The 19,601-nt window shown below is 39.5% G+C and overlaps 1 protein-coding gene across 10 annotated transcripts in view; it reads right to left on the reverse strand.

Moving 5' to 3' along the window:
* POU2F1 (POU class 2 homeobox 1) overlaps window positions 1-19,601 on the reverse strand; it is a 117,132-nt gene that overhangs the window by 45,533 nt on the left and 51,998 nt on the right. For 6 of the 10 annotated variants that reach the window (XM_035315249.1, XM_035315253.1, XM_035315250.1 and 3 more), the window contains exons 2-4: window positions 10,222-10,287; window positions 3,262-3,362; window positions 407-460 (exon numbers count right to left, since the gene is read on the reverse strand). In XM_035315249.1, the coding sequence (XP_035171140.1) occupies window positions 407-460; window positions 3,262-3,362; window positions 10,222-10,287 (221 nt within the window). Of the gene's footprint in view, window positions 1-406; window positions 461-3,261; window positions 3,363-10,221; window positions 10,288-11,404; window positions 11,410-14,944; window positions 15,158-19,601 lie in introns of those variants that run through there. The other 4 variants (XM_035315255.1, XM_035315254.1, XM_035315247.1 and 1 more) reach the window with 3 other exon arrangements.

The raw sequence follows: 19,601 nt of genomic DNA on the forward strand, positions 1-19,601 counted from the left end.
CCATATTACACAGCTAATGTCACGTTATATTCCTATATTCAGCTACCAGCAATAGGGACAGTTTACAAAGTAATACTTGCTATGTTTAAAGGAAGTGAAGTGGAAGAACATGAAATACTCCTGGAGTTGTACCGTTTTCACGATACATTACAACACCTGACTGAACATCAGAACAAAATGAAGACCGCTGGATGTTCTAACTACTTCAGTCTCTGAATCCTTACAACCCTAATCTCGATTTAGAGTTGTGAAAGTGCTATCCCCTATACCTATCACTTGCAAAACTGGTCAAAATGAGAAAACAGAGTAACATATCAGGGGTGCAAAGGTATCTCCGACAGGACCAACAAGTTGTTTAGAAAGCAGAATGAGAGAAGGACGAACAGCAGAAGGAAGCAGTCTTTACCTGTACATTTAAGGACTGAGCAGCAGCCTGTAAACTTGTTCCAGCGAGCTGGACCTACAACACAGTGCAAAAATGGAAGTGAAGTAATGTTGAATCCACAGAAAACAGCGTAAGAAGGAACTACCCACCCCACAAAAAACTGCACCGAGAGCAACACCTGCCCCTCTAACACTTGAATCACTGAAGCATAGGGGATGAGCTCCAGACCAGAAAAAAATTAGACGTATATCCGTATGACTCAGTGTTATTTGTCTACCTCTTGTGGAAGATATTCCTGCCTAGGGACCCAGATATTAAGGTGAAATTGAGTAGAAGCAGAGCATTTTGGGGGTGGACAGCCTAACCGTTCTGCTTACTCTATGAAAATCCGCAGTTGAAAAAGGGTGCTAAGCTCTTCTCATCGTCCTGCTAGTATTTCAGAATGGGTCTTACCCCAAATATGCACACCGCATTCACCCGCTTCCTAGTACGACGGATGAGCAACCACCTGCATAGCACACAACGCACAGCATAAAACTCTTCCACAGATCAACCCAATCAAGTATTTGCAGTCCTTGGCCGCTGAAAAGACTGTCTCAAAACAGAGGACTGGAAACGCTTCACAAAGGTGGTATTGATTTAGGTATATTCAAAACTTGAATTCAATGTTTGTGATTAACAGACAGATCCAAAAGTAGATCTTGTGTTACCAGCAAGAAGAATCTGATGTTTCAGAAACAGATTTTTAAACACTGTCATTTTATCTAAAAGAAGGAGTTTCTCTGTATAACAAAGGCTAAGTTTTTATTTACTTAAGACTGTTTTCATCAGTCTCTCGTTGTTTCTACCACCACTCCCGCTACAAATAAGGAATTATGTAATTACCAACACTTTCAAAGGTCAGATTAACAGCCTGTAGTGAAGTCCATCTCTAATCACGTTTGCAAACCACACCTCATTGGAAAGCCAGACAACAAAAAAAATAAAAGCAAATCAAAACGCATCACTCTGGCCTCTATAAAGATATGTCCACACATAACGTACACCACAAATATATCAACATATCTGTAAGCACAGGAAGGAGAGTTTTAATTTAAACTGAAGTATGTTAAATTAATAACTTGAGTATTTGAACAAGCAACCCTTAAGAGTCACTCTGGAAGTATTTCCTACTGCTCTGGATGAAGTCCTACTAGGCTTACTAAGCACGTTCTATATGTAAGCAAACACTCTCAGAAAAGCTCCTCCTCACCACAAGGAAAGTACCGGTTTCCAGTTAATGTAATCTGAGCTTTTAGCATGAATTAAGAGCAGAGAATAATCTAAATAATAATATTCTATTGTCCCAAGAACAGACAGATTTTTTTTAATCAATTACATAATGATAAAAGACCATAAAAGACTAAGTTGTACCTCACTCAGGTACAACCAGAATATTCTTGAAAATTTCTTTGAGTGCAGTCTGGACACCCCTTCCACACACAGATATTTTCTAATTAGGAATTAAATTGCTCCTGAATGTTGCCTACATCCCAATATTTTGTATTAGTCTGGAGGAAAGCAGCATGTGTTAAGGCTGAATAACATCCCATAAAGAGCAGTTGTACTAAAAGAGGATAGCCAGTTTTAAAGTAGAGTACCACACGCCCACAGGTACATAAACAAATAGTTGAGATTTTTCTTTAAACTAGAGTTTCAAAAAATTAATCACTTCACCAAACATGAAGTTACAAAGATCCTTACAACTGTTTAACTAAATACATTTCCTGAGCAAGAAAAAGCATCGCACTAAATAAAATTACTGCCCCGTATCAACAAAACGAAGCCTAAAAATCAACCAACAACAAGCCCCCCAAAAACTCTTCAGAATAGCTCTATCAGTCTCCAAGTTAAACACATACTGACAATGCACAAATGACAACATAGAAAGCAAAGCAAGTTCCCAACATCAGCCCAATCATGCTTGTTTCCAACATTTTTCCTGCTTTTCCATAGGCACGAAATGCAAGGCCAGGGTATGCTCTTTCAGGAGGACATAAAAGCTTCAGTAGCCCAATTATACCACAACAACAGTGCAACCCCAGACCCCAAGCATTCAAGGTCAGCCAATTAACTGCAGTATTTTTAAACTTCAAACTTGATGTCAAAGAAGGGAAAGAAATTAGGGCATTTGTTTTCATATATATAAGTGTGATCAGGTTAAAAAACTACAAGTACACCCCTTATGCTCTTCTTCACATAAGAATGCCCCATTTTGCTTCAGCCTACATCTGAAGATCAGCTTAGATTTCCTAAACACAGTAGTAGCAGAACAGAGGGATGGTAGTAGAAGCCTCAACATTGTCCTATACAGAGGTACTTTTTCTTTAAAAAAAATCAAAAAACTCACAGAATCATATATGCTTAGTAAGTACCATCATTTCATGTTTTTAGTTACCATGTAAGAGCTCAGAAGGTTGGAACATAGTGCTGACTACCCTTCAACACCATTTTTGTTTCCCTCGCTAGGCAGTGACAGTTTCAGAATCTTGGCAGCTGCTGGGATAACGCAATCCTTTAGCAGAAAGGGTAAAATTGACCTTGCATTTCAACTCAGTATGTCCATTAACAATTAAAAAAAAATGTAGGCAGTTACAAGTCCCAGATAGCTGCTTTCTGGTTCTCCTCAGTAGCTTTCACCCTGACACAGTTTACAGCCTAATGCAATGAAATGAGTGCCACAGTCAAAACTTTTCCCCAGCTAAGCTACTTAAGGCACGTGATGTGCCCACATATTCCTTTACATGACTACCCATTATTCACAGAAAGAGAACACAATAGAAGTTGCATTTGTACCTGCCTGAGTCTCCCTGACTTTGAAATGGGTGTTCTCTTACCTGATGAAGGTGCCCAAGGAAGGCCTGGGCCTGGGCTGTAGAGATTGCTCCTCCGACAGGCACAGGCTGCTTTTGAAAGTCCAGGCCATTTGTTTGCGTGCCTGGAGGAAGAGAGAGATTATGAACTATCAGATATGTCTTTTACTGAAAGAGAATGTGATAGTACTGAGACTTACAAATATTTAAGTGTAATTTAAAAAAAAAAAAAAAAATTCCAAAGAATAACAAGAATTTAAGTTTTTTAACTGAAAAAGCTGTCACTTGCACATTTTGATAATATAGCTTTCCTCACCTGAACTGAATCAGCTCCATACTTGAAAATTCCATCACCTTACATACCTCCTGTACACTGTTATCCCCATCATTCTTTACCATGGTTTGAGAATCAAATGACTGCATGCTGATACAGTTGAAATGTTTCAGTTCAGCATACACTCTCTATTCAGTACCTGAATACAATCTTTAAGTTCAGAAAGTGTCAAGAACAAGGTTCACAGATAGTCACCTTTCATTCAAGACAGAAAAATAGCACTTGAAGCAAACAGAAGTACAATGTAGATAGCAGTTATGGGCCAAAGTTTTACTCTTTTGATAAACGTCTCCCCATTTTCATGAATATTTGTGCAGAGCCCTCATGACATAACTGACTGTGCTTACTTTTGCTCATCCACTTGCATGTAACTACAAACTGATTATTTTCCTACGTTTTTGTTGTCTTCTTCCAAGAGAGCTTGGAAGACATGCGCACAAACTATTACCAGATAACCTGGTTGTGAGGAAGACAACTGAGCACCTTTCCCACAAGAAACTATCACAGAATTTTCTTCTGCAAAGAGAAGAGCTATAAACTATACTATAAACTATACAACTATAAACTTCAAAGAATCGTTCTGTGGGGAGCTGATAAAAATCAGTGTTAGGGACTACCAGTTCTTTATGTTGGGTATTACTACCTACACCTTGGCTAGCAACAATAAGGAAGAGCAAGTTTGTCAGGCTGTATGGAATTTCTAAAACGGATGATGCAGTCTTAAAAATCGAGTGACTGAAATGAAGTACAAACAGCTTTAGACTTGCATGTTCATATCTTCACAATAGATCTTGTTCATTGCTTATGGACAGGTGTTCAACTAATTCCTACTTTGGAATTCTTTCATCATCTACATTTTTTCCTCTACAAAAATCTAGCTTATCTACTATGCAAAAGAGTCACAGTTGTTAAGTAACAACAGGGGTTTGCTATCCCTTAGAAACATCTGCAAAAAAGCAAGGAGGCATAAAACTTGATTACAAAAATATACTATCCAGTATTTTATACTGCAGTTTTGACCTACAGACAGCTTACAGAAATAAAATTTCAAAGATGAGGTCACTGTTCAATTGAATCCAGATATAATGTAGACAGTCAAGCACCCATGTAAGGTGTACCTAAGGTGGCCATCTGATGTATTTTTTTGGTGGAGGTGGTGTGAGGGAAGAATTGATGAACTCTTTTTAACTCTGTGCTTTGGGCCAGGTTTTATAGACTTCTGTATTTATTGCAGCCAAAAATCCACAGACGAGTTAAAAATACTGCAACTTTTAACTACATCAAATGATTTTGCTTAGTGAATTTATAAATCCAATTCAAAGTGCATGGAAGGACTATCACTGGCCTGAACTAATCATTAATATGAATCAGTTGTATTTTGAAAAAAAAAAATAGGTAAGAATTGTTGGCAGAGCTACAAGAATCCCATTTATTTCCACTCTTTGGAGTAAAATGCAGAATTCTCTCAATGCAAAAGTGGAAAAATGACTAGGTCCATAATAAATTTAAACTCTGATGAAAAGCTACTGTAATTCAAGGAAAACAATGTACAACCTCCTAATTTAAGCAGATGCTTTGAATCAGTAGTTTTCAATCTCCACTAAGGAATCACCAAAAGCAGGGGAAAAAAATAAAGAAAATCCAGTGTAAGGCAGGTGTTCCTCATTCCAAATGGAAACATGCAGGTTTCGAAAAAAATTACCCATTTCTGAGCAAACTTGCTGGAAGCCTCACCTTAAATAAACAGGTGAAGTCGTTCTAGTTAACTGTCTTACAGAAAGAGCTTCAAATCATGATATCATATGAAAAAAAACACTGCTATGCGTGTGCGTAGAGATGCTCCAAGTCGGTGCTTCTGCTAATTCTCGATATGGAGACTTGAAACAAACCCCATAGGGTTGACAGTTTTGAACAAAGCAAGTTAAAAGGCTGAGCCTTAAAATATTCATTGGTCCCAAAAAGCAGTTTAGACAAGTACTGAGAGAAATTAACGTTTTCTTTAAGTCAGTCCTTGAAGTACTATAAGTCCTTCTCCCCACACCTCCCAAATCCCAACTCCAAGCAAAAAAAAAAAAAAAAAAAAACCACACACTAAACCCCACCTGTTCATGCTCTCATCTACTTGCACCCTAAGCTTTCTTTCATATCTGGAAGTAGAGTGTCCCTTTCCCCTTTGGTTGCAGCCTTAGTTTTGGAAGGAACGCTACCAAGGTTGCCTGCATTTATCACCGGATGCTTACATCTTTTGAAGAACAGCAGGAAAATGAACTTTGAGTCCAGGATATGAGAGGCTTTGCTCTTAAGGTGCTCCTAAGGATGTGACAACATGCCTGTGAAATCCAAGAAATCTGATAAGGAGACTGGAAAATGAAGCTGTCAGAATGGGAAGGCCAACATAGTGCAAGGACATGGAAAGACCAGAGTGCCACTTTACTCAAGATGAGTTAAATGTAAAAAAAAATAAAATAAAAACATGGCAGATGCAATCACAAGTACTGTGATTATAATACAAGTATTTACATCTTTTCCATCTCCTTCCTAGCTCTCATATAACTGCCAGAGCTGATCTAACAGCTCATCAACACCAAAAAAAAAAGTGGGAGTAGAAAATCTCAGTCTCTTATCTCCCCTCTCCTTGTTTCCAGATACATTGTCCCTGTCCTACCCCTTCATGGGCACAGTAATTCACATTGTTAACTGAGTAGAAAACTATTCAGGTGAATTGTTCCTTTTCTCTTTTGGACAAGTTAATTCATATCTCACTGAACTGGCAGAAAACTATCTTAGCTTAGGTCCCGATAAGCAACAGATGACGCAAACGAAGGGAGGCCAGAGAGATGGCAGCAGGGAAACAAGCCTCCCCCGTCTCAGAAAGTTGCTGGGTTGCATCAAGCGCTAGAATGAAATTTCACCCTTATAGCCCAAGTCCAATGCAACTTAAGCATCTTTATATTCTGGAATAAATTCAGCCATGAGGTCAGCTACTTCAGGGAGCTGATTTGGATGAAAACTAATATAGCAAATGCAATTAATTTTCAGATGAATCATATCTTTGAACCATCTCACTCAGTGCCACTCCAGGGAGAGGAACAGAACATGAACTACTGGGGCAGCCTGAGCTTGGATTAGTTTGTACTATCTTAGAACCATACCTCCAGAGGATAAACACAGGACTCAGAGCAGGAAGGAAGCACTGCATCAGCAACCAGGAGAAAAACATGCTTTCAAAATCCTAAGACCACAATCATCAGAATTTAGCCCGACCTCACAAACTGCCCAAGAAAGCAAGAGGAGAGAAGGACTACAAGTCTGGGGAGATGTGGAATAAGGTGCAAGAAAGGTCTTATGAGGGGACGACAAACAGGGAGAAGGAAGATTTCCAAACTAACTTGAGTGGGTATCTATCTGCACTGCACTCTGGGAGACATCTTCCAGCACTGGCATTACATTTCCCCATCCATACTGTGAGCAAGACAGATCCCCAGTACCCAGAAATTGTTGATTCCTTATCCACATTACTAATAAAAAGTTCAGTAGTGATATACACACAGCATGCTAGCAGTTCAAGAATATTTCACAGTCCCTCTCTCATAGACTTTCTTCTTCTGGAAACTGGAAACTCAATTTCAGGAAATGAGGCAATGCAAACAAGAATACTTAGAAACCTTTCAAATACTACACTTAAATTTTATTATTTCGCTGCTATGTCAATGCATGCCCCAAGGCTACAGTTTTCAGAGACATAACTCTGGCTTTCATACTATTGCATTCACACAGCATTTTAAAAAGAATATGCATTAAACAAGAAAAAACAAGGTTGAATTGTTCTGGAAAATTTTACTACGAAAAGAAATCAAAAAAGGCTACCAGTTTTCTTTATGACAAAGTCTTAGTTTCTCTGTCCTTTTTTTCCCCCCAATAGATACTAGATGGCCTATCCAGCCCATGCTCAAGGTTGGAAAAGAGTTCTGCAGTTCTGAAGAACAGTTTGTGAATTCATGTTCTTGTGAAAACAGCTGTCCAACAACTCTTGCACTCATTGAGACTTTGTTGTTTTTAATTCATCTGAAATATGGGTTATTTTTTCAGATGCTTACAAGAGAAGTCAAATTAACACGCACATAAAGATAAAATCTGTTTCAGGCATTCTACTGTGACTAATTCCAGCAAACTTCACTGTGTTTTCTGAAGAGTGTTAGAAGTACAAAAGCCTCATTTGTTAAGTTCAATGAAATTTAATTATCAACTGAGAACTTCTGATGTTGTCATCTTTACCAAAAGTAATTTGTTTTTCCTGAAAACACTTTCTCTGCTAGATTCCATACCAAATAGTATTTTCTCTTAAATTTTTCAAGTCCCATCAGCTCATTACACTGAAAGCAGGAATCACCCAAACAAACAGCCACTGAGGATCGAAAGATAGACGAGCAGTGCTTACACAGACTCAAGTGATTTACAAGTGTCACCAGGAAACAATTACTGAAAAGTCACAAGAATCAGAACTCTGAGTCCATAATCCATAAAAATAATCTTCGTGCATGGGACTTCAGAGCCTACGCTCCCCAGACAATCAATGGCACTCCCCATTCCTCACGATCTGACTTGACTTCTCAGTAAGTATGCACAGAGCCCAGAACCAAAATCAAAAAACCCTGATCAGAAGCCTAAAATTACTTTCCATGAGTATTGCTTCAAGGGTTTAACGTCTGTCAGTTGACTAACACAACTGATGCTGGAGACCCCAGAAAACGTCACAAAAGTTATTAGTAACTACCTCCAGTGGTTTACGAGCACTGTGCTTGAAAACAAAATGACCGCAGAACAAAGGGCCCTCAAAATTCCAATATTGTTGTAGTCTGGATAACTTTAGAAAAATAGATCAGTAAAAGTCACAAAATACATGAAATGAATGACTGGAACATTTAAGTTACAGCAGCAATGTTTGCAAAAGGTCCGAACACCAGTAAGAGTCAAACTTTATTACCAAAGTTACCCTAGTACTATAATATGAAAATTACATTGTAATCCCTTTTGTAATGGCAACATCTATATGCAGCTTTACAATTCAACCTTTCTTTATACCACGACCGCCATCCTTACACTGGTAAGTATGAGCTAAGGGCAGCAGAGCCGGGGTTCTGCTTAAAGCAGGTAGAACACTTCTGTAATAATGGACCACCTCCGAATAAAACCAAGTCCTCCTCTTTAACAGCTCAGTTGAGGCAGAAATGCTGGTTAAAGCTGCACTTATACCTAAACTCTTGAGAAAGCATACACAGGGAACTGAGGTTGGACAGAGCATCAAGTCTGAGTTTTCTCAGAGGTTTATACAAATCCGTCAGATACAACTGTTCAATGAAGAGGGATATTTAAGACCATTATTCTCTTAATGCTATGACTGTGAAATATTTCTAGCCTGTACATTTTTTAAATAATGTTATAAATCATGCTAAAAAGAGTATTAAATAGACGATACACTGGTTTTGTACATAAAAAGGTTTGATGCTTCCCCTATTACAAATACAACTGCAAGTATAAAAATGGAGATGCCAATAAAAAAATTCATTGGTAAGTGAGCTGAGTTCCCCTTGACTGACCCCACCCATGACAGAAAACATCCAGCCTCTCAGAGCAGTATCAGGAACATTCGGTCACTGTTAGCTGCATTAAAATCTCGTACAAAGAATGAGGAAACACCAGCATAGAGTAAATTGCTAATTTCAGCACATCTTCAGAGTTTAAAATAAAACTTATTATTGAGCAAAAAGGAGGAAAATAATTATCCTCACATAAGGTAACTAAACTTCTCTCAATTCAAGAACAGGTTCCTTCCCATTACGATTTCTCTCCCCAAATGCTCCCCTGAGCTCAGAGAAGATTTTGAGTTTGATAGAACTATTTACTGTCCATTCAGAATTGTCATTTCTCATTTCTAAAATGAACCTTAAATTACCTGCAGAAAGGAATTAAGGCATGAGATAGCATGACTGAGTTATGGTGACTTAAACCTCTTCATGGCTTACAAATTGGCCACATCGTAGTGATGTGCCAGAAGGTACAATAGCCCCGATACAAAAGCTACTCTGTCCCAGCCAAATTTCAAGGTTCTGTTCTAACACATGACAACATTACAGAGAAGACCACTAACAGCTTTTTAACGTTGAGAAGTTATGCCTTCTCCCTTTGCCTTGTTCCTGAGAACTGCTGTCACTTGAATAAAGTCAAAAAATGGAAATAAGATTAGCCGACAGTCCACATCTGCCAGGGAAAATTTCAACCCCAAAATAAATGGAGGTTAGAGGTGCCAAAGATACATTCTGACAGGAAAGGATAGGATGACCTATGGAGAACAGTGCCAGAAGACTTTCCGTAATATCAGAAGCATTATAAATAAGAGGAAGAAGGAAGGGGGGATAGTATATGCATATTGATACCCTGTGAGTAGTGCCCTGCACGCAGCAGGACTAATGATTTGTTTTCAGCATCGAGACAAGCAGCATTCTCAACTCTCTAAAAACAGTAGGTGTGGGATTTTTCTGTGGTGGGTATATGTTGTTTTTCCTATAAACTGGCAATGAAATTTTGCTTTCCATTTCACATCCATTTAATTTCATCAGAAAATATCTGTGCACCAATTTAACGTTTCTTACCTGTGTTCCCATCTCCACTCTCCATCGATGGTTTACTGGTTTCTGACGGATTGTTCATTCTTGAGTCTGCATTGAAACAGAAACAAAGATGAATAGGAGAAAAAAAAACACACAAACCTATCCATGCTTCCTTGTCCAGTAGACATACAGAACATCTGGGATTTGGTAGGTAGTTTCCCTTAATTCAGCTTATTTTATAATAAGAAACGAACAGAAGCAGAACACAATACTTCAACTTCCAAATAAATACTGTTTCAACATTTTGTGTCATTGTTCACATATGCAAAAGCATGGAATTGAAGGAATAGAAGACAGCATGTTGGAAGCCAAGGATAGGTAGAATTTTAAGTTCAGTGGAACTGAAAAGCAAGAAGGAAAAATAATTAAAAGGAAGAAAACTATGAACAGATTCAAAAACACTAGGTCTCACCACCAAGGTCTACATTCTCCTTAAACTCTCCACAAGAAAAAGAAAATTCAGTCATTATAATCAGATACCATAGATACCATTTACGTAATTCTTCATTTTTATTTTTACAGGAATGTCACCAATATTATTTGAGATTCCCTATACATATTCATGCAAAAACCTTACAAATATGAATTTTTTCTCTTCCTTCTCCCTCTAGACGAACCTATTGAAAAGTCTGCTCTGGACCTGAAAGCTTGTCAGCCGGGTACAGTGCAACCAAGAGGGCCTCTCCAGATGGCAGACAGACACTACAGTTTCCATACATTGGAATCCATACAGATGTTCTGTGTACAGCATCAGCTCTACAGCTTATTACCCCCTCCCTCCTAGCTACCAACCGTAGTGTGTCACATTATTGCAAACCAAATCTATAAAAAGAATCTCAAGACAGACTAGCTCATGAAATGAAGCATAAGCAAATCCTTAAGCACATTCTTCCATTCCCGTAACCCCATTAAGTACGAGATCAAATTGCCTCAAAATGAAGTCTTTAACCTCAGGATTTCTCTTGCTAGGTGCTTAAAAAGGTTACCTCTTTCATCAAAGCAGTGATTTCCAAAATACCAGTGGGCTGAAGAGGAATACAGTAACAGCATAAACTCCTGTATCTTTCCCCAGGTATTTCCAAGAAAGCCCAGACTCTTCATTGCTCGGCAGTCTAGGAGAGTTGGAGATGAGAAGCCAGACTATTGCCACATGCTACCATGCCACCTGCTGCTGCCCAGAGGAAACCAGTGCCCTCCTCAGGATACCAGAACCAGGGGCAAGGACAGTGGAGGAACACACGTATGAACCAAACAGAAAACACTCAGGCAGTGTCTGAATGAAAACGGGAATCACATTGAAGCTTGCCTGGGCATACTGGGTAACTAGATGGGGGAACTGGTTAGAAATGCAGCATATAAGAGAGAAAAAGGTAGAAGATGTTACATTTGAAAGACTCCAATAAGCAGTTAGGAAATACAACTTAAAATGTAAGTATTTTTAAAACGAATGTAATTTTCCATGTAAACAACTGCTGCAGGGGAACCAAGTGGGGCCTAGAAAACCCAGAGGATCGTAACGAACAGGAACTTGCCCCAAGTTACTTCAGCCTCTCCAGAGTCTCAGCTCTTCTTCACGAGTTCCTATGGCTATGGATCACATCTTTTAAATGTCAGCTGTGCGTTTACTTGATACCTCAACTGGCCTCAGACATGCTCCTTTATAAATGTTACTCTTAGTACAAAGTCAAAGGCATTAAACTGCCTTTTGGAACAGGGAGCAAGTGAGGAGAACTGTTCCAGCTGAAAACTCCTGGCCCATGTTTCAGCAAAAGGCTGAAGTTTTGCCCTGATTTTCACAACCTCTGAATAGCACATCCAAAGTAAGAGTTCACAGCCTAGAACAGAGCTCTGCTAAGGCTGCAGGTACAGAACCTGCTGCTTCCTAGCTCCTTGCATTGTCATTTTACACATTTGGATAGCATCATACATACTCCAGAAGCAGAGAATACAGTTCCACTGACTACACAGGAAATAAGCTTTTATCATGTTGGTTGACAGCTTGGATGGGGCTTTGGGCAACCTCATCTGGTGGGAGGTGTCCCTGCCCATGGCAGGAGGTTGGAACTGGGTGGTTTTTAAGGTACCTTCCAACCCAAACCATTCTGTGGTTCTCTGATGTGCCACTCCCTGCTGATGGATCTGAGTGTAAAAGAAACGTTATGGTTTTTATTTAGTAGCTATGTGTACCTTAAATTTAGCTTATTGTGGTAACAGCACACTTACTTTAAATGATTAGGTGACGTTCATTTGATAGCATTAATTTGTTCCCTGACACACAGGTGGCTACTGAAATGTTTTTGGATTCAGAGAACACTCGAACAGGACACTTCTCTTTGGACACAAACATGAAGAGTGCCCATAAAGCAGGAACATGAGCTTAGAAGCCCAATATACCCTGCTGTGGAAAGTAGGCTAACTTATGGGGCTGTTGGATATAAGATCTCTTTTTAAGCCCACAGCAGGAGAGCCTGAGCTCATGATAATACTGATCACAAAGGGGAAGAGCACAGGCTGGGGGATCACCTTTCAACAACATAGGATCTGCTCACTGAACACCTTTGTAAAGCTCTTGGAAAAAAAAAAGCATATGGCACCCTATGCTACTACTTTGTAGCAGAAACCAAAGCAATAGGGCCACCAGGCAGGATACCCATGGTAGCATCAACCAACAACACCTGGAAGGGGACAGGTTTGTCCCGTGAGCAGGAAGCCAAGCTCAGCATCCTCGCGCAGAGGGAAGAGTCAGTGCACACACAACACACCTTCCTGCATGACAAGAAGGTTGGTTCGGGACGAAGGCAGGCCCCTTTCCACAAGACAAGGCATGTTTTTCTGCTAGACTATAGTGTAAAATAAATCCTTAAAGGGTTCCAGTGTTTGCTAGTACTAGACATACAAATAAAGTTTACTCAAGTAGCGAAAGTCTGTATAAATGGCAAATAATTTATTGTAAGGATTTATCCCTGACAAAGACCTCAAAAGCTGTTATTGTGAAAAAGCAGCAAGTTGGATGAAGAAACATCTTTCTAGTACTGCTCATGTTCAAACGAAGGATAGCATCCATTATTCCACCAGCTGACTGCTACTTGTTCAGTCTGTGGGCCTTCTGCATGTAAAGCATCAAGAACAATGCCGCTATTTCCATTGCAAATGGTACGGCATACATCTGAAGCACAGAACTGCCACCAGCAGAACAGACATATTTCTGCAGGATACTAAACCTACAGATTCATTACATCAACAACAAAGGTTATTTGCTTTAAAGCTGAAAGAATAAAAAAATGAAGTGGGCTAATTTTACATATGTATATGTGTGTGTATATATATATTAAATATATATTTATATATATACATATAAATATAGAAGAAATCATAATACCCTCACCTTTTCTTCTTCCTTTAGACCTTTCTTGGTTTTCAAATAAAGGCCCTGGGCTACAACTTAGCCAACATCATCTCAAAGTAAACTCCACAGAAGGAAGGATCGAAAGCAGCAGGTGCATGATTGAAATCAAACTCTCAGGAGTGAATCCAGTCAGTACTGCTGCTCTGCTAGCAGCGCTGAGCCACGCTTTCGCAGACCCCCAGTAACATTTCAGAAGGCATTCGGAAGAAAGAAGCAGACACCGGACCAACGAGGAGTATTAGGAACTGTATATGCCTAGCAAAACAAGATCCTGACACAGAATTTCATTCACTATGCCCTTTCATCTATTAGAGTGAAACTGGCTAATACTCCATCACAGCCAGCAAAAACGTTTCACTGATGCACATGGAAATAAAACAAAGTTCTATGTGAGTGAATACACACCGAGAACTCAACTGAAGGTTTAGAGGAGAAATTCATTTTCAGAAAACCATTTAATGTTCAGAAACAAATATTCAGGTGTCTGCTTTAAAATTTACCATCCAAAAATGTACTCTTTATGAGCATATATAATGCAATTAAAAAAAATCAGTACAGTGAACTTCAGGGAAATATTTTGTTTTTAAGGCTCTATTGCAAAACTAGGATGATTGTTTTTTTGAAAATAACTTAAAAATACATTTAGAAGAAATTATGGCATGCCTGTTCTGTAGTCCTGATGGAATCTCAGCTCAGGAAATACATTATCCTAGTAACCTTAGGCACAGCTTGCAACGGTATCAATGGCAACCACTGTGGACTCCACCTTATTTTCTCTTACGCTTGAAGAACCCTGCTATTACATTAAAAACACACAGATACAACATACATTCTGTTGGGAATGCCTCAGTGCAGCTAGTAAATTCTTGGAGACTGAGACCCCCCTTTCTTATTTTAATGCTCTGAAATTTAAGATACACAGATATGCAAGTCAAGTCTTAAGTCTCAATGTCTGTTAAAGGCTAAATGCTTCTCAGATTGAAATCCAAAAAGCAAAAAGGTCTGTATTAATATCATCCAAGCCCAAGCTTAACAGCTAATTTCTTCAGTGCAGAGGAAAAGAATTCTCCTGGATCGAGGGAAAGTGGAAAAAAATACAACACATTTATTTCCCTGGTATAGATACATACAATATATACATATCATGCAGCTACTTGCTGCCGATTCACTGGTGAGCTTCAGCCTTGCAAGCACCTTCTCTAGTCTCTGCATATGTGATTAAGCCTCTATGCATAGTCAACTTCACACCCTCTATTTCCATATTAAACGCTTATAAGAAAGAGCTGAGCTGGTACCCACCTAGAACGTAGTCACTGCAGTCCAGCATTGCTGTGGTATCCTCTACAGGTTCAGACAGTCCAAGGAAAGGGAGAATGGCAATTTCTATCAAATCTACACTACTGCTCTCAACAGCACAAGAAAGGGAGTGGGGAGGTGGGGGAAGAAATACAACTTCAGTTACACCATAGCAATCTTCAACTGAACAGGGAAACTTCAGTTGCTCTGTGGAGTTTTAGTCTCTCCTACTAGCTGTGTCTGACATTGTCAAGGCGACTGAAGCGTGAAAAGTTCCCCTTTTTGTAATAAAATAGAAACAAAGATTGCAGCTGGCAGTTTCCATAATGAAGCTTAATCAGTATGCGCCTGATTAGGGCCTTATGCAAATCTCCCCTCGTTAGCACAGCAGCCAGCACTTTGAAGTCCATGAACAATTCATTTGCAGAGTACACTGAAAGCGCTCCCTGCATAATTTAAATCACGGTATAAATATTTATCAGCTCATTTGCATATTAATTGGCAGTGCATGAAGGGAAAAATTATCTCCTGAGTGCCAGCATAATAATTAGGGAACAAAATGAAATTTCTTCCAATAGCTTGGCTTCTCAGCCCTAACTCGAGCACAGTACCACAGGGGAGCAGGGAGGGAAGAGAGACAGAGTTCTGTTAAAATGCCACTGAAATGACACGTACAAATTAGAAACAACTCTACAGACTTAAGCACCTTTAATCTTATTCCTGCTGGCAACAATAACTTCAGTAATAAAGGGGATTTGGAAAAAGCTTTCTACACAATCCAAATAATCCCATGAAAACAATTAGCAAGGTAGAAGCCGAACACAGAGCTGTCAAACTGGTGCTTGCACATCTGTGTGGCGTTTTCCACATCATAACACGGACTGTCACTAGAAGGTCCTGGGCAGGAAAGAGGAACACCAGGGCAAGGAAGCAGCACAATTCTTTTTAAATAGCTAAAGAGCTTGGTGATTCATTATCTGGTAATCCTTTTGCAACGGCCAAGTTAACAGCAGTGGATATGTCAAGTATTGTGTAACATTTGACACCCACTAATCTATCCCAAGTGAAATCAAAATAGATTTAGTTTTTTGCTTTCCAATGACTTCCAAGGAAGAAAAAAAAAAAGGTATTATTAATCCCTTCCACAAGCAAACACAATATAGCTAAACAAAGCTTACTGCGGAGCTACGATTTTTAAAAGGGACATTTTACACCAGGCTTACAGCTTTGAACCACCCAACGATAATCAGAGCACACTTGCTGCTGTGTCCATAATACGCTGAAGGACTGGGAAATAGGGAAAAGGCTTTGGTCTACGGAGGAGTCAATCCTCTTTTCCAGAAGTGCTCCACAGAATTAAATGTACCAAAGAACTACAATGCTACATTGAACCACTGCAAATAGTTTGATTACCATTCAAATACCAGTGTCCAAAACAACAATATTTACATCAAAGTGTAATGTGGACATCCATCACATAGTATTCCATGTTCTGAAAAAAAGTTTGATGATCAGTGCTGGTGACTACAGGAGTGGGCCAGATGTTAATGAGAATTTAAAGATTTTTTTTTTTTTTAAGCGAGGTGTACTTTTCTTCTCCTCATTTCTGAAGTGAATTCAAGCACCGCCTCTCCAAACAAGAGAGCGCAAGAGAAAAGGGACTTCTCAGTCATCCGCTACTGACTGGAATTTATTTCCATGCTTGACCTCTTCTTCTGTTCAGGTTCATATCTCTACTTAACACAAGACGTTCCCCACTATATATTTAACATGAGTGATCTACACTTGAAAAAGATTGCAAGAAGGGAATGTGTTCCCAACTACAGGGAAACAACGGCATGTACCAAATAGATTTTCCTAACACCTGGTTTCCAGCTCTGTTTTCTAGAGTCAAGTGTCCCATCAAGACCTCTGAGGCTCACCACGGTTCACAGACCTTCCTTCACTAAACCACGTTCGTCCACGCGTGCTTTTGGATCACGCTGCAAGATAACGCGCTTGCTTCATCGGAGGAGCCGGGACACGAACGGTGACACTGGACAGAGCAGGTGCCAGCTCAAGCACTGGCTGAGCCCCGGCAGCCAGCAAGAGGTCAGCAGTGCCGTCCCCAGGACCCTCCTCAAACAGGAGGAGCTGGTCTGACACAGGTGCAGCATCAGAAGTGCGTGAGTGCAGGAAGCGACCGTTAAAGGCAGGCATGTGTGTAGTGACACGCGACGTGTGGCTAGCAGCACGGCGGTAACACAGCAAGCCAAGGCCAGGGAAGGATGTGCCCGAAGTAGGGATGGCAAATGCCCTGGCATATCCTGGTGCTGGTCAGCAGCCACACTATCAACGGTGTGCTGACAGCTAACAAGGAAAAGAAAACCAAGTTTTTGTCCCATTCCTGATCATGCTGACCAATATTCCTTTAACATACCCCCATCAAGCAAACACATGCACATTTGAATGTAACTCCCATTGACCTGCTAATTGAAATAAAGCTACATGCTTTGACTATTCAAACTAAACTTGACCAAAAAAAAAAAAACAGTACTTCCAATGACTTCATTCTTCATAATATTATCTTGCATTTCAGGTAAATTTTGAAGTTTTGGCCAAAAACCACTGTTGTTTCAGCCAGGCCGTACTACTCCAACAATTTATCAGGTAGGCCTCAGCCTCAGAAGGAGGCCTGAAGACCTAAGCAGAGAAGTGCTGGGGGAAGAAGAGTGTGGATCACCTGGCCTCAAAAACAACGGCAGAGCACACATTTAATTTTCTGTTTATGTTCTGCATGTCGTTGACTCTTGTTCTGTAGTGAATTCTCACATTAAAAGTTACTTAATTCCTTGAACCAAAAGTCACAACTGTGGTACCTGCATTTAAGCAAAATACTGCTACAGGTTATGCACAAAAAGCATCACTTTTCCTCCAAAGGTACCTCCAGAAAGAGAATGGTGCACACCTTGTGATCATCTGTGGAGAAGAAAAAACCCTCTCCATTTCCCATGCTCTTCAAGCAATTCTACAATTGTGATATTGATGATTCCTCCCTGCTCCCAGTTCTGTTTTTATTTTTCCATAAAAGCAAAGGAACTAAAGCCACTGATGGAGTCAGGTATGGCAAAGGCAGATATTCTTCTGTCAAAACACTGCAGAAAGGCTTCAGGCGACTTTCTACCCTATTCTCTTCTTCTCTTTGCTTTTTGCATATCTTCCATACCTTCCCACTTTAAATGTTTTTGCTTCACTGTCATCAACAACTTGTCACTTTATTTACAGAGTCCTAATGATAATACTTTATACCATACTTTTTGGAAAGGATATCAAGTATCTCATTTCTCACTGCACCTTATGCAGCTCTTGGTTAGACCTGCTATTGCATCTTTTATTTTATTCCTCCTCCTGCTTCTTCCATTTATTATGCCCAATTCACTGTAATTGTAAATTCCACAAAATTATTCCCCAGTGTAACATATTATAAATAAGTGATATAAATAGGGAAGGTTGTTACAAACTAGGGGATAAGGATATTTAAACCCTTATCTTCAGGTGCTTTGTTGGTTTGGGGTGTTGTTTTTTTTGGAGGGAAGGCAGGGAGGCTACAGAAACAACGCAGAATTAAAGGGATAAAAGGCAGTTATTATAATGTTCTTTCACTGTAACACCTTTATGGAGAAAAAGCACCTCCATTCTGATATAGGTATGCTTCCATATATTAGTAAAATGTCATTTACTACATGCTCCCAATGACAGCTAGGAAATTTCTGCTACTAGGCAGCTCTGTGACAAGTGTGACCTTTGTAAACTTCCCGACATGATTTCTGATGGAACATGGCAAGATTACCCAATAAACCAACAGCACATTATTACACTGTTGTACAGTGTACTTGGAACAAAACATGGTATTAATCACAACGTATTAGCATTCTGCCTTCATTACTGCATCAGTGTCTAGTATATTTTATCGTGAAGAACCACTGAAGAAGACTGCTAACAAAAGCTTTCACAATGGTGCATGACTTAGCACTCCATCAACACACACTGGATACACTCGGAGCACAGCTGCTTTCTATGTGTCTTGCCAGCCAAGACCAGTAGATACAGCTACCTCTAGTCTGACATTACACAAAGCTACTACATTTTAACTCAAGACGTTTCCAAGTCTCCATTCCACAAACTAAATGAAACCTAATAAAAGTTTCAAACAACTCCAATGTATTATTAAAAAAAAAAATAAAAAAATCACATTCTTCAAAAATAAACTGTGATTAAAGTTGGCACAATCCTCTTAGGGTAATTACAGACAGACAGACAGCAGCCTGTTCATAGTTAGAGCTGCAAACCAGGCTCTAATTTTAGCCACCACCTTTGACTTTGGCTAACAAAATTGATTTTATCTGAAAATTGCTGTTTGCTCTGAAAGCCAAAGAGCAGTTTTCTGGAAAAGTCTAATAAAATTGGCCTGTTTTAGAATTACAGGTCATTATACAATTACTATAAACTGGAATTTCTGTCTACATCTAATTTTACTTCTCTCTCTCAAACTCAAATCATAACTATCCTTTCTAACTTTCCATTGCAAAGTGTCTTTTCATAATTCTCTCGCATACCTTTTTTGAAGACGATTAAGTACAGAGACAGCAAACCATAAATGCTAATTCATCTTATCAGTGCA

Source organism: Oxyura jamaicensis, chromosome 1, assembly GCF_011077185.1.
Source record: "Oxyura jamaicensis isolate SHBP4307 breed ruddy duck chromosome 1, BPBGC_Ojam_1.0, whole genome shotgun sequence".
NCBI classification, from domain to species: Eukaryota; Metazoa; Chordata; class Aves; order Anseriformes; family Anatidae; genus Oxyura; species Oxyura jamaicensis.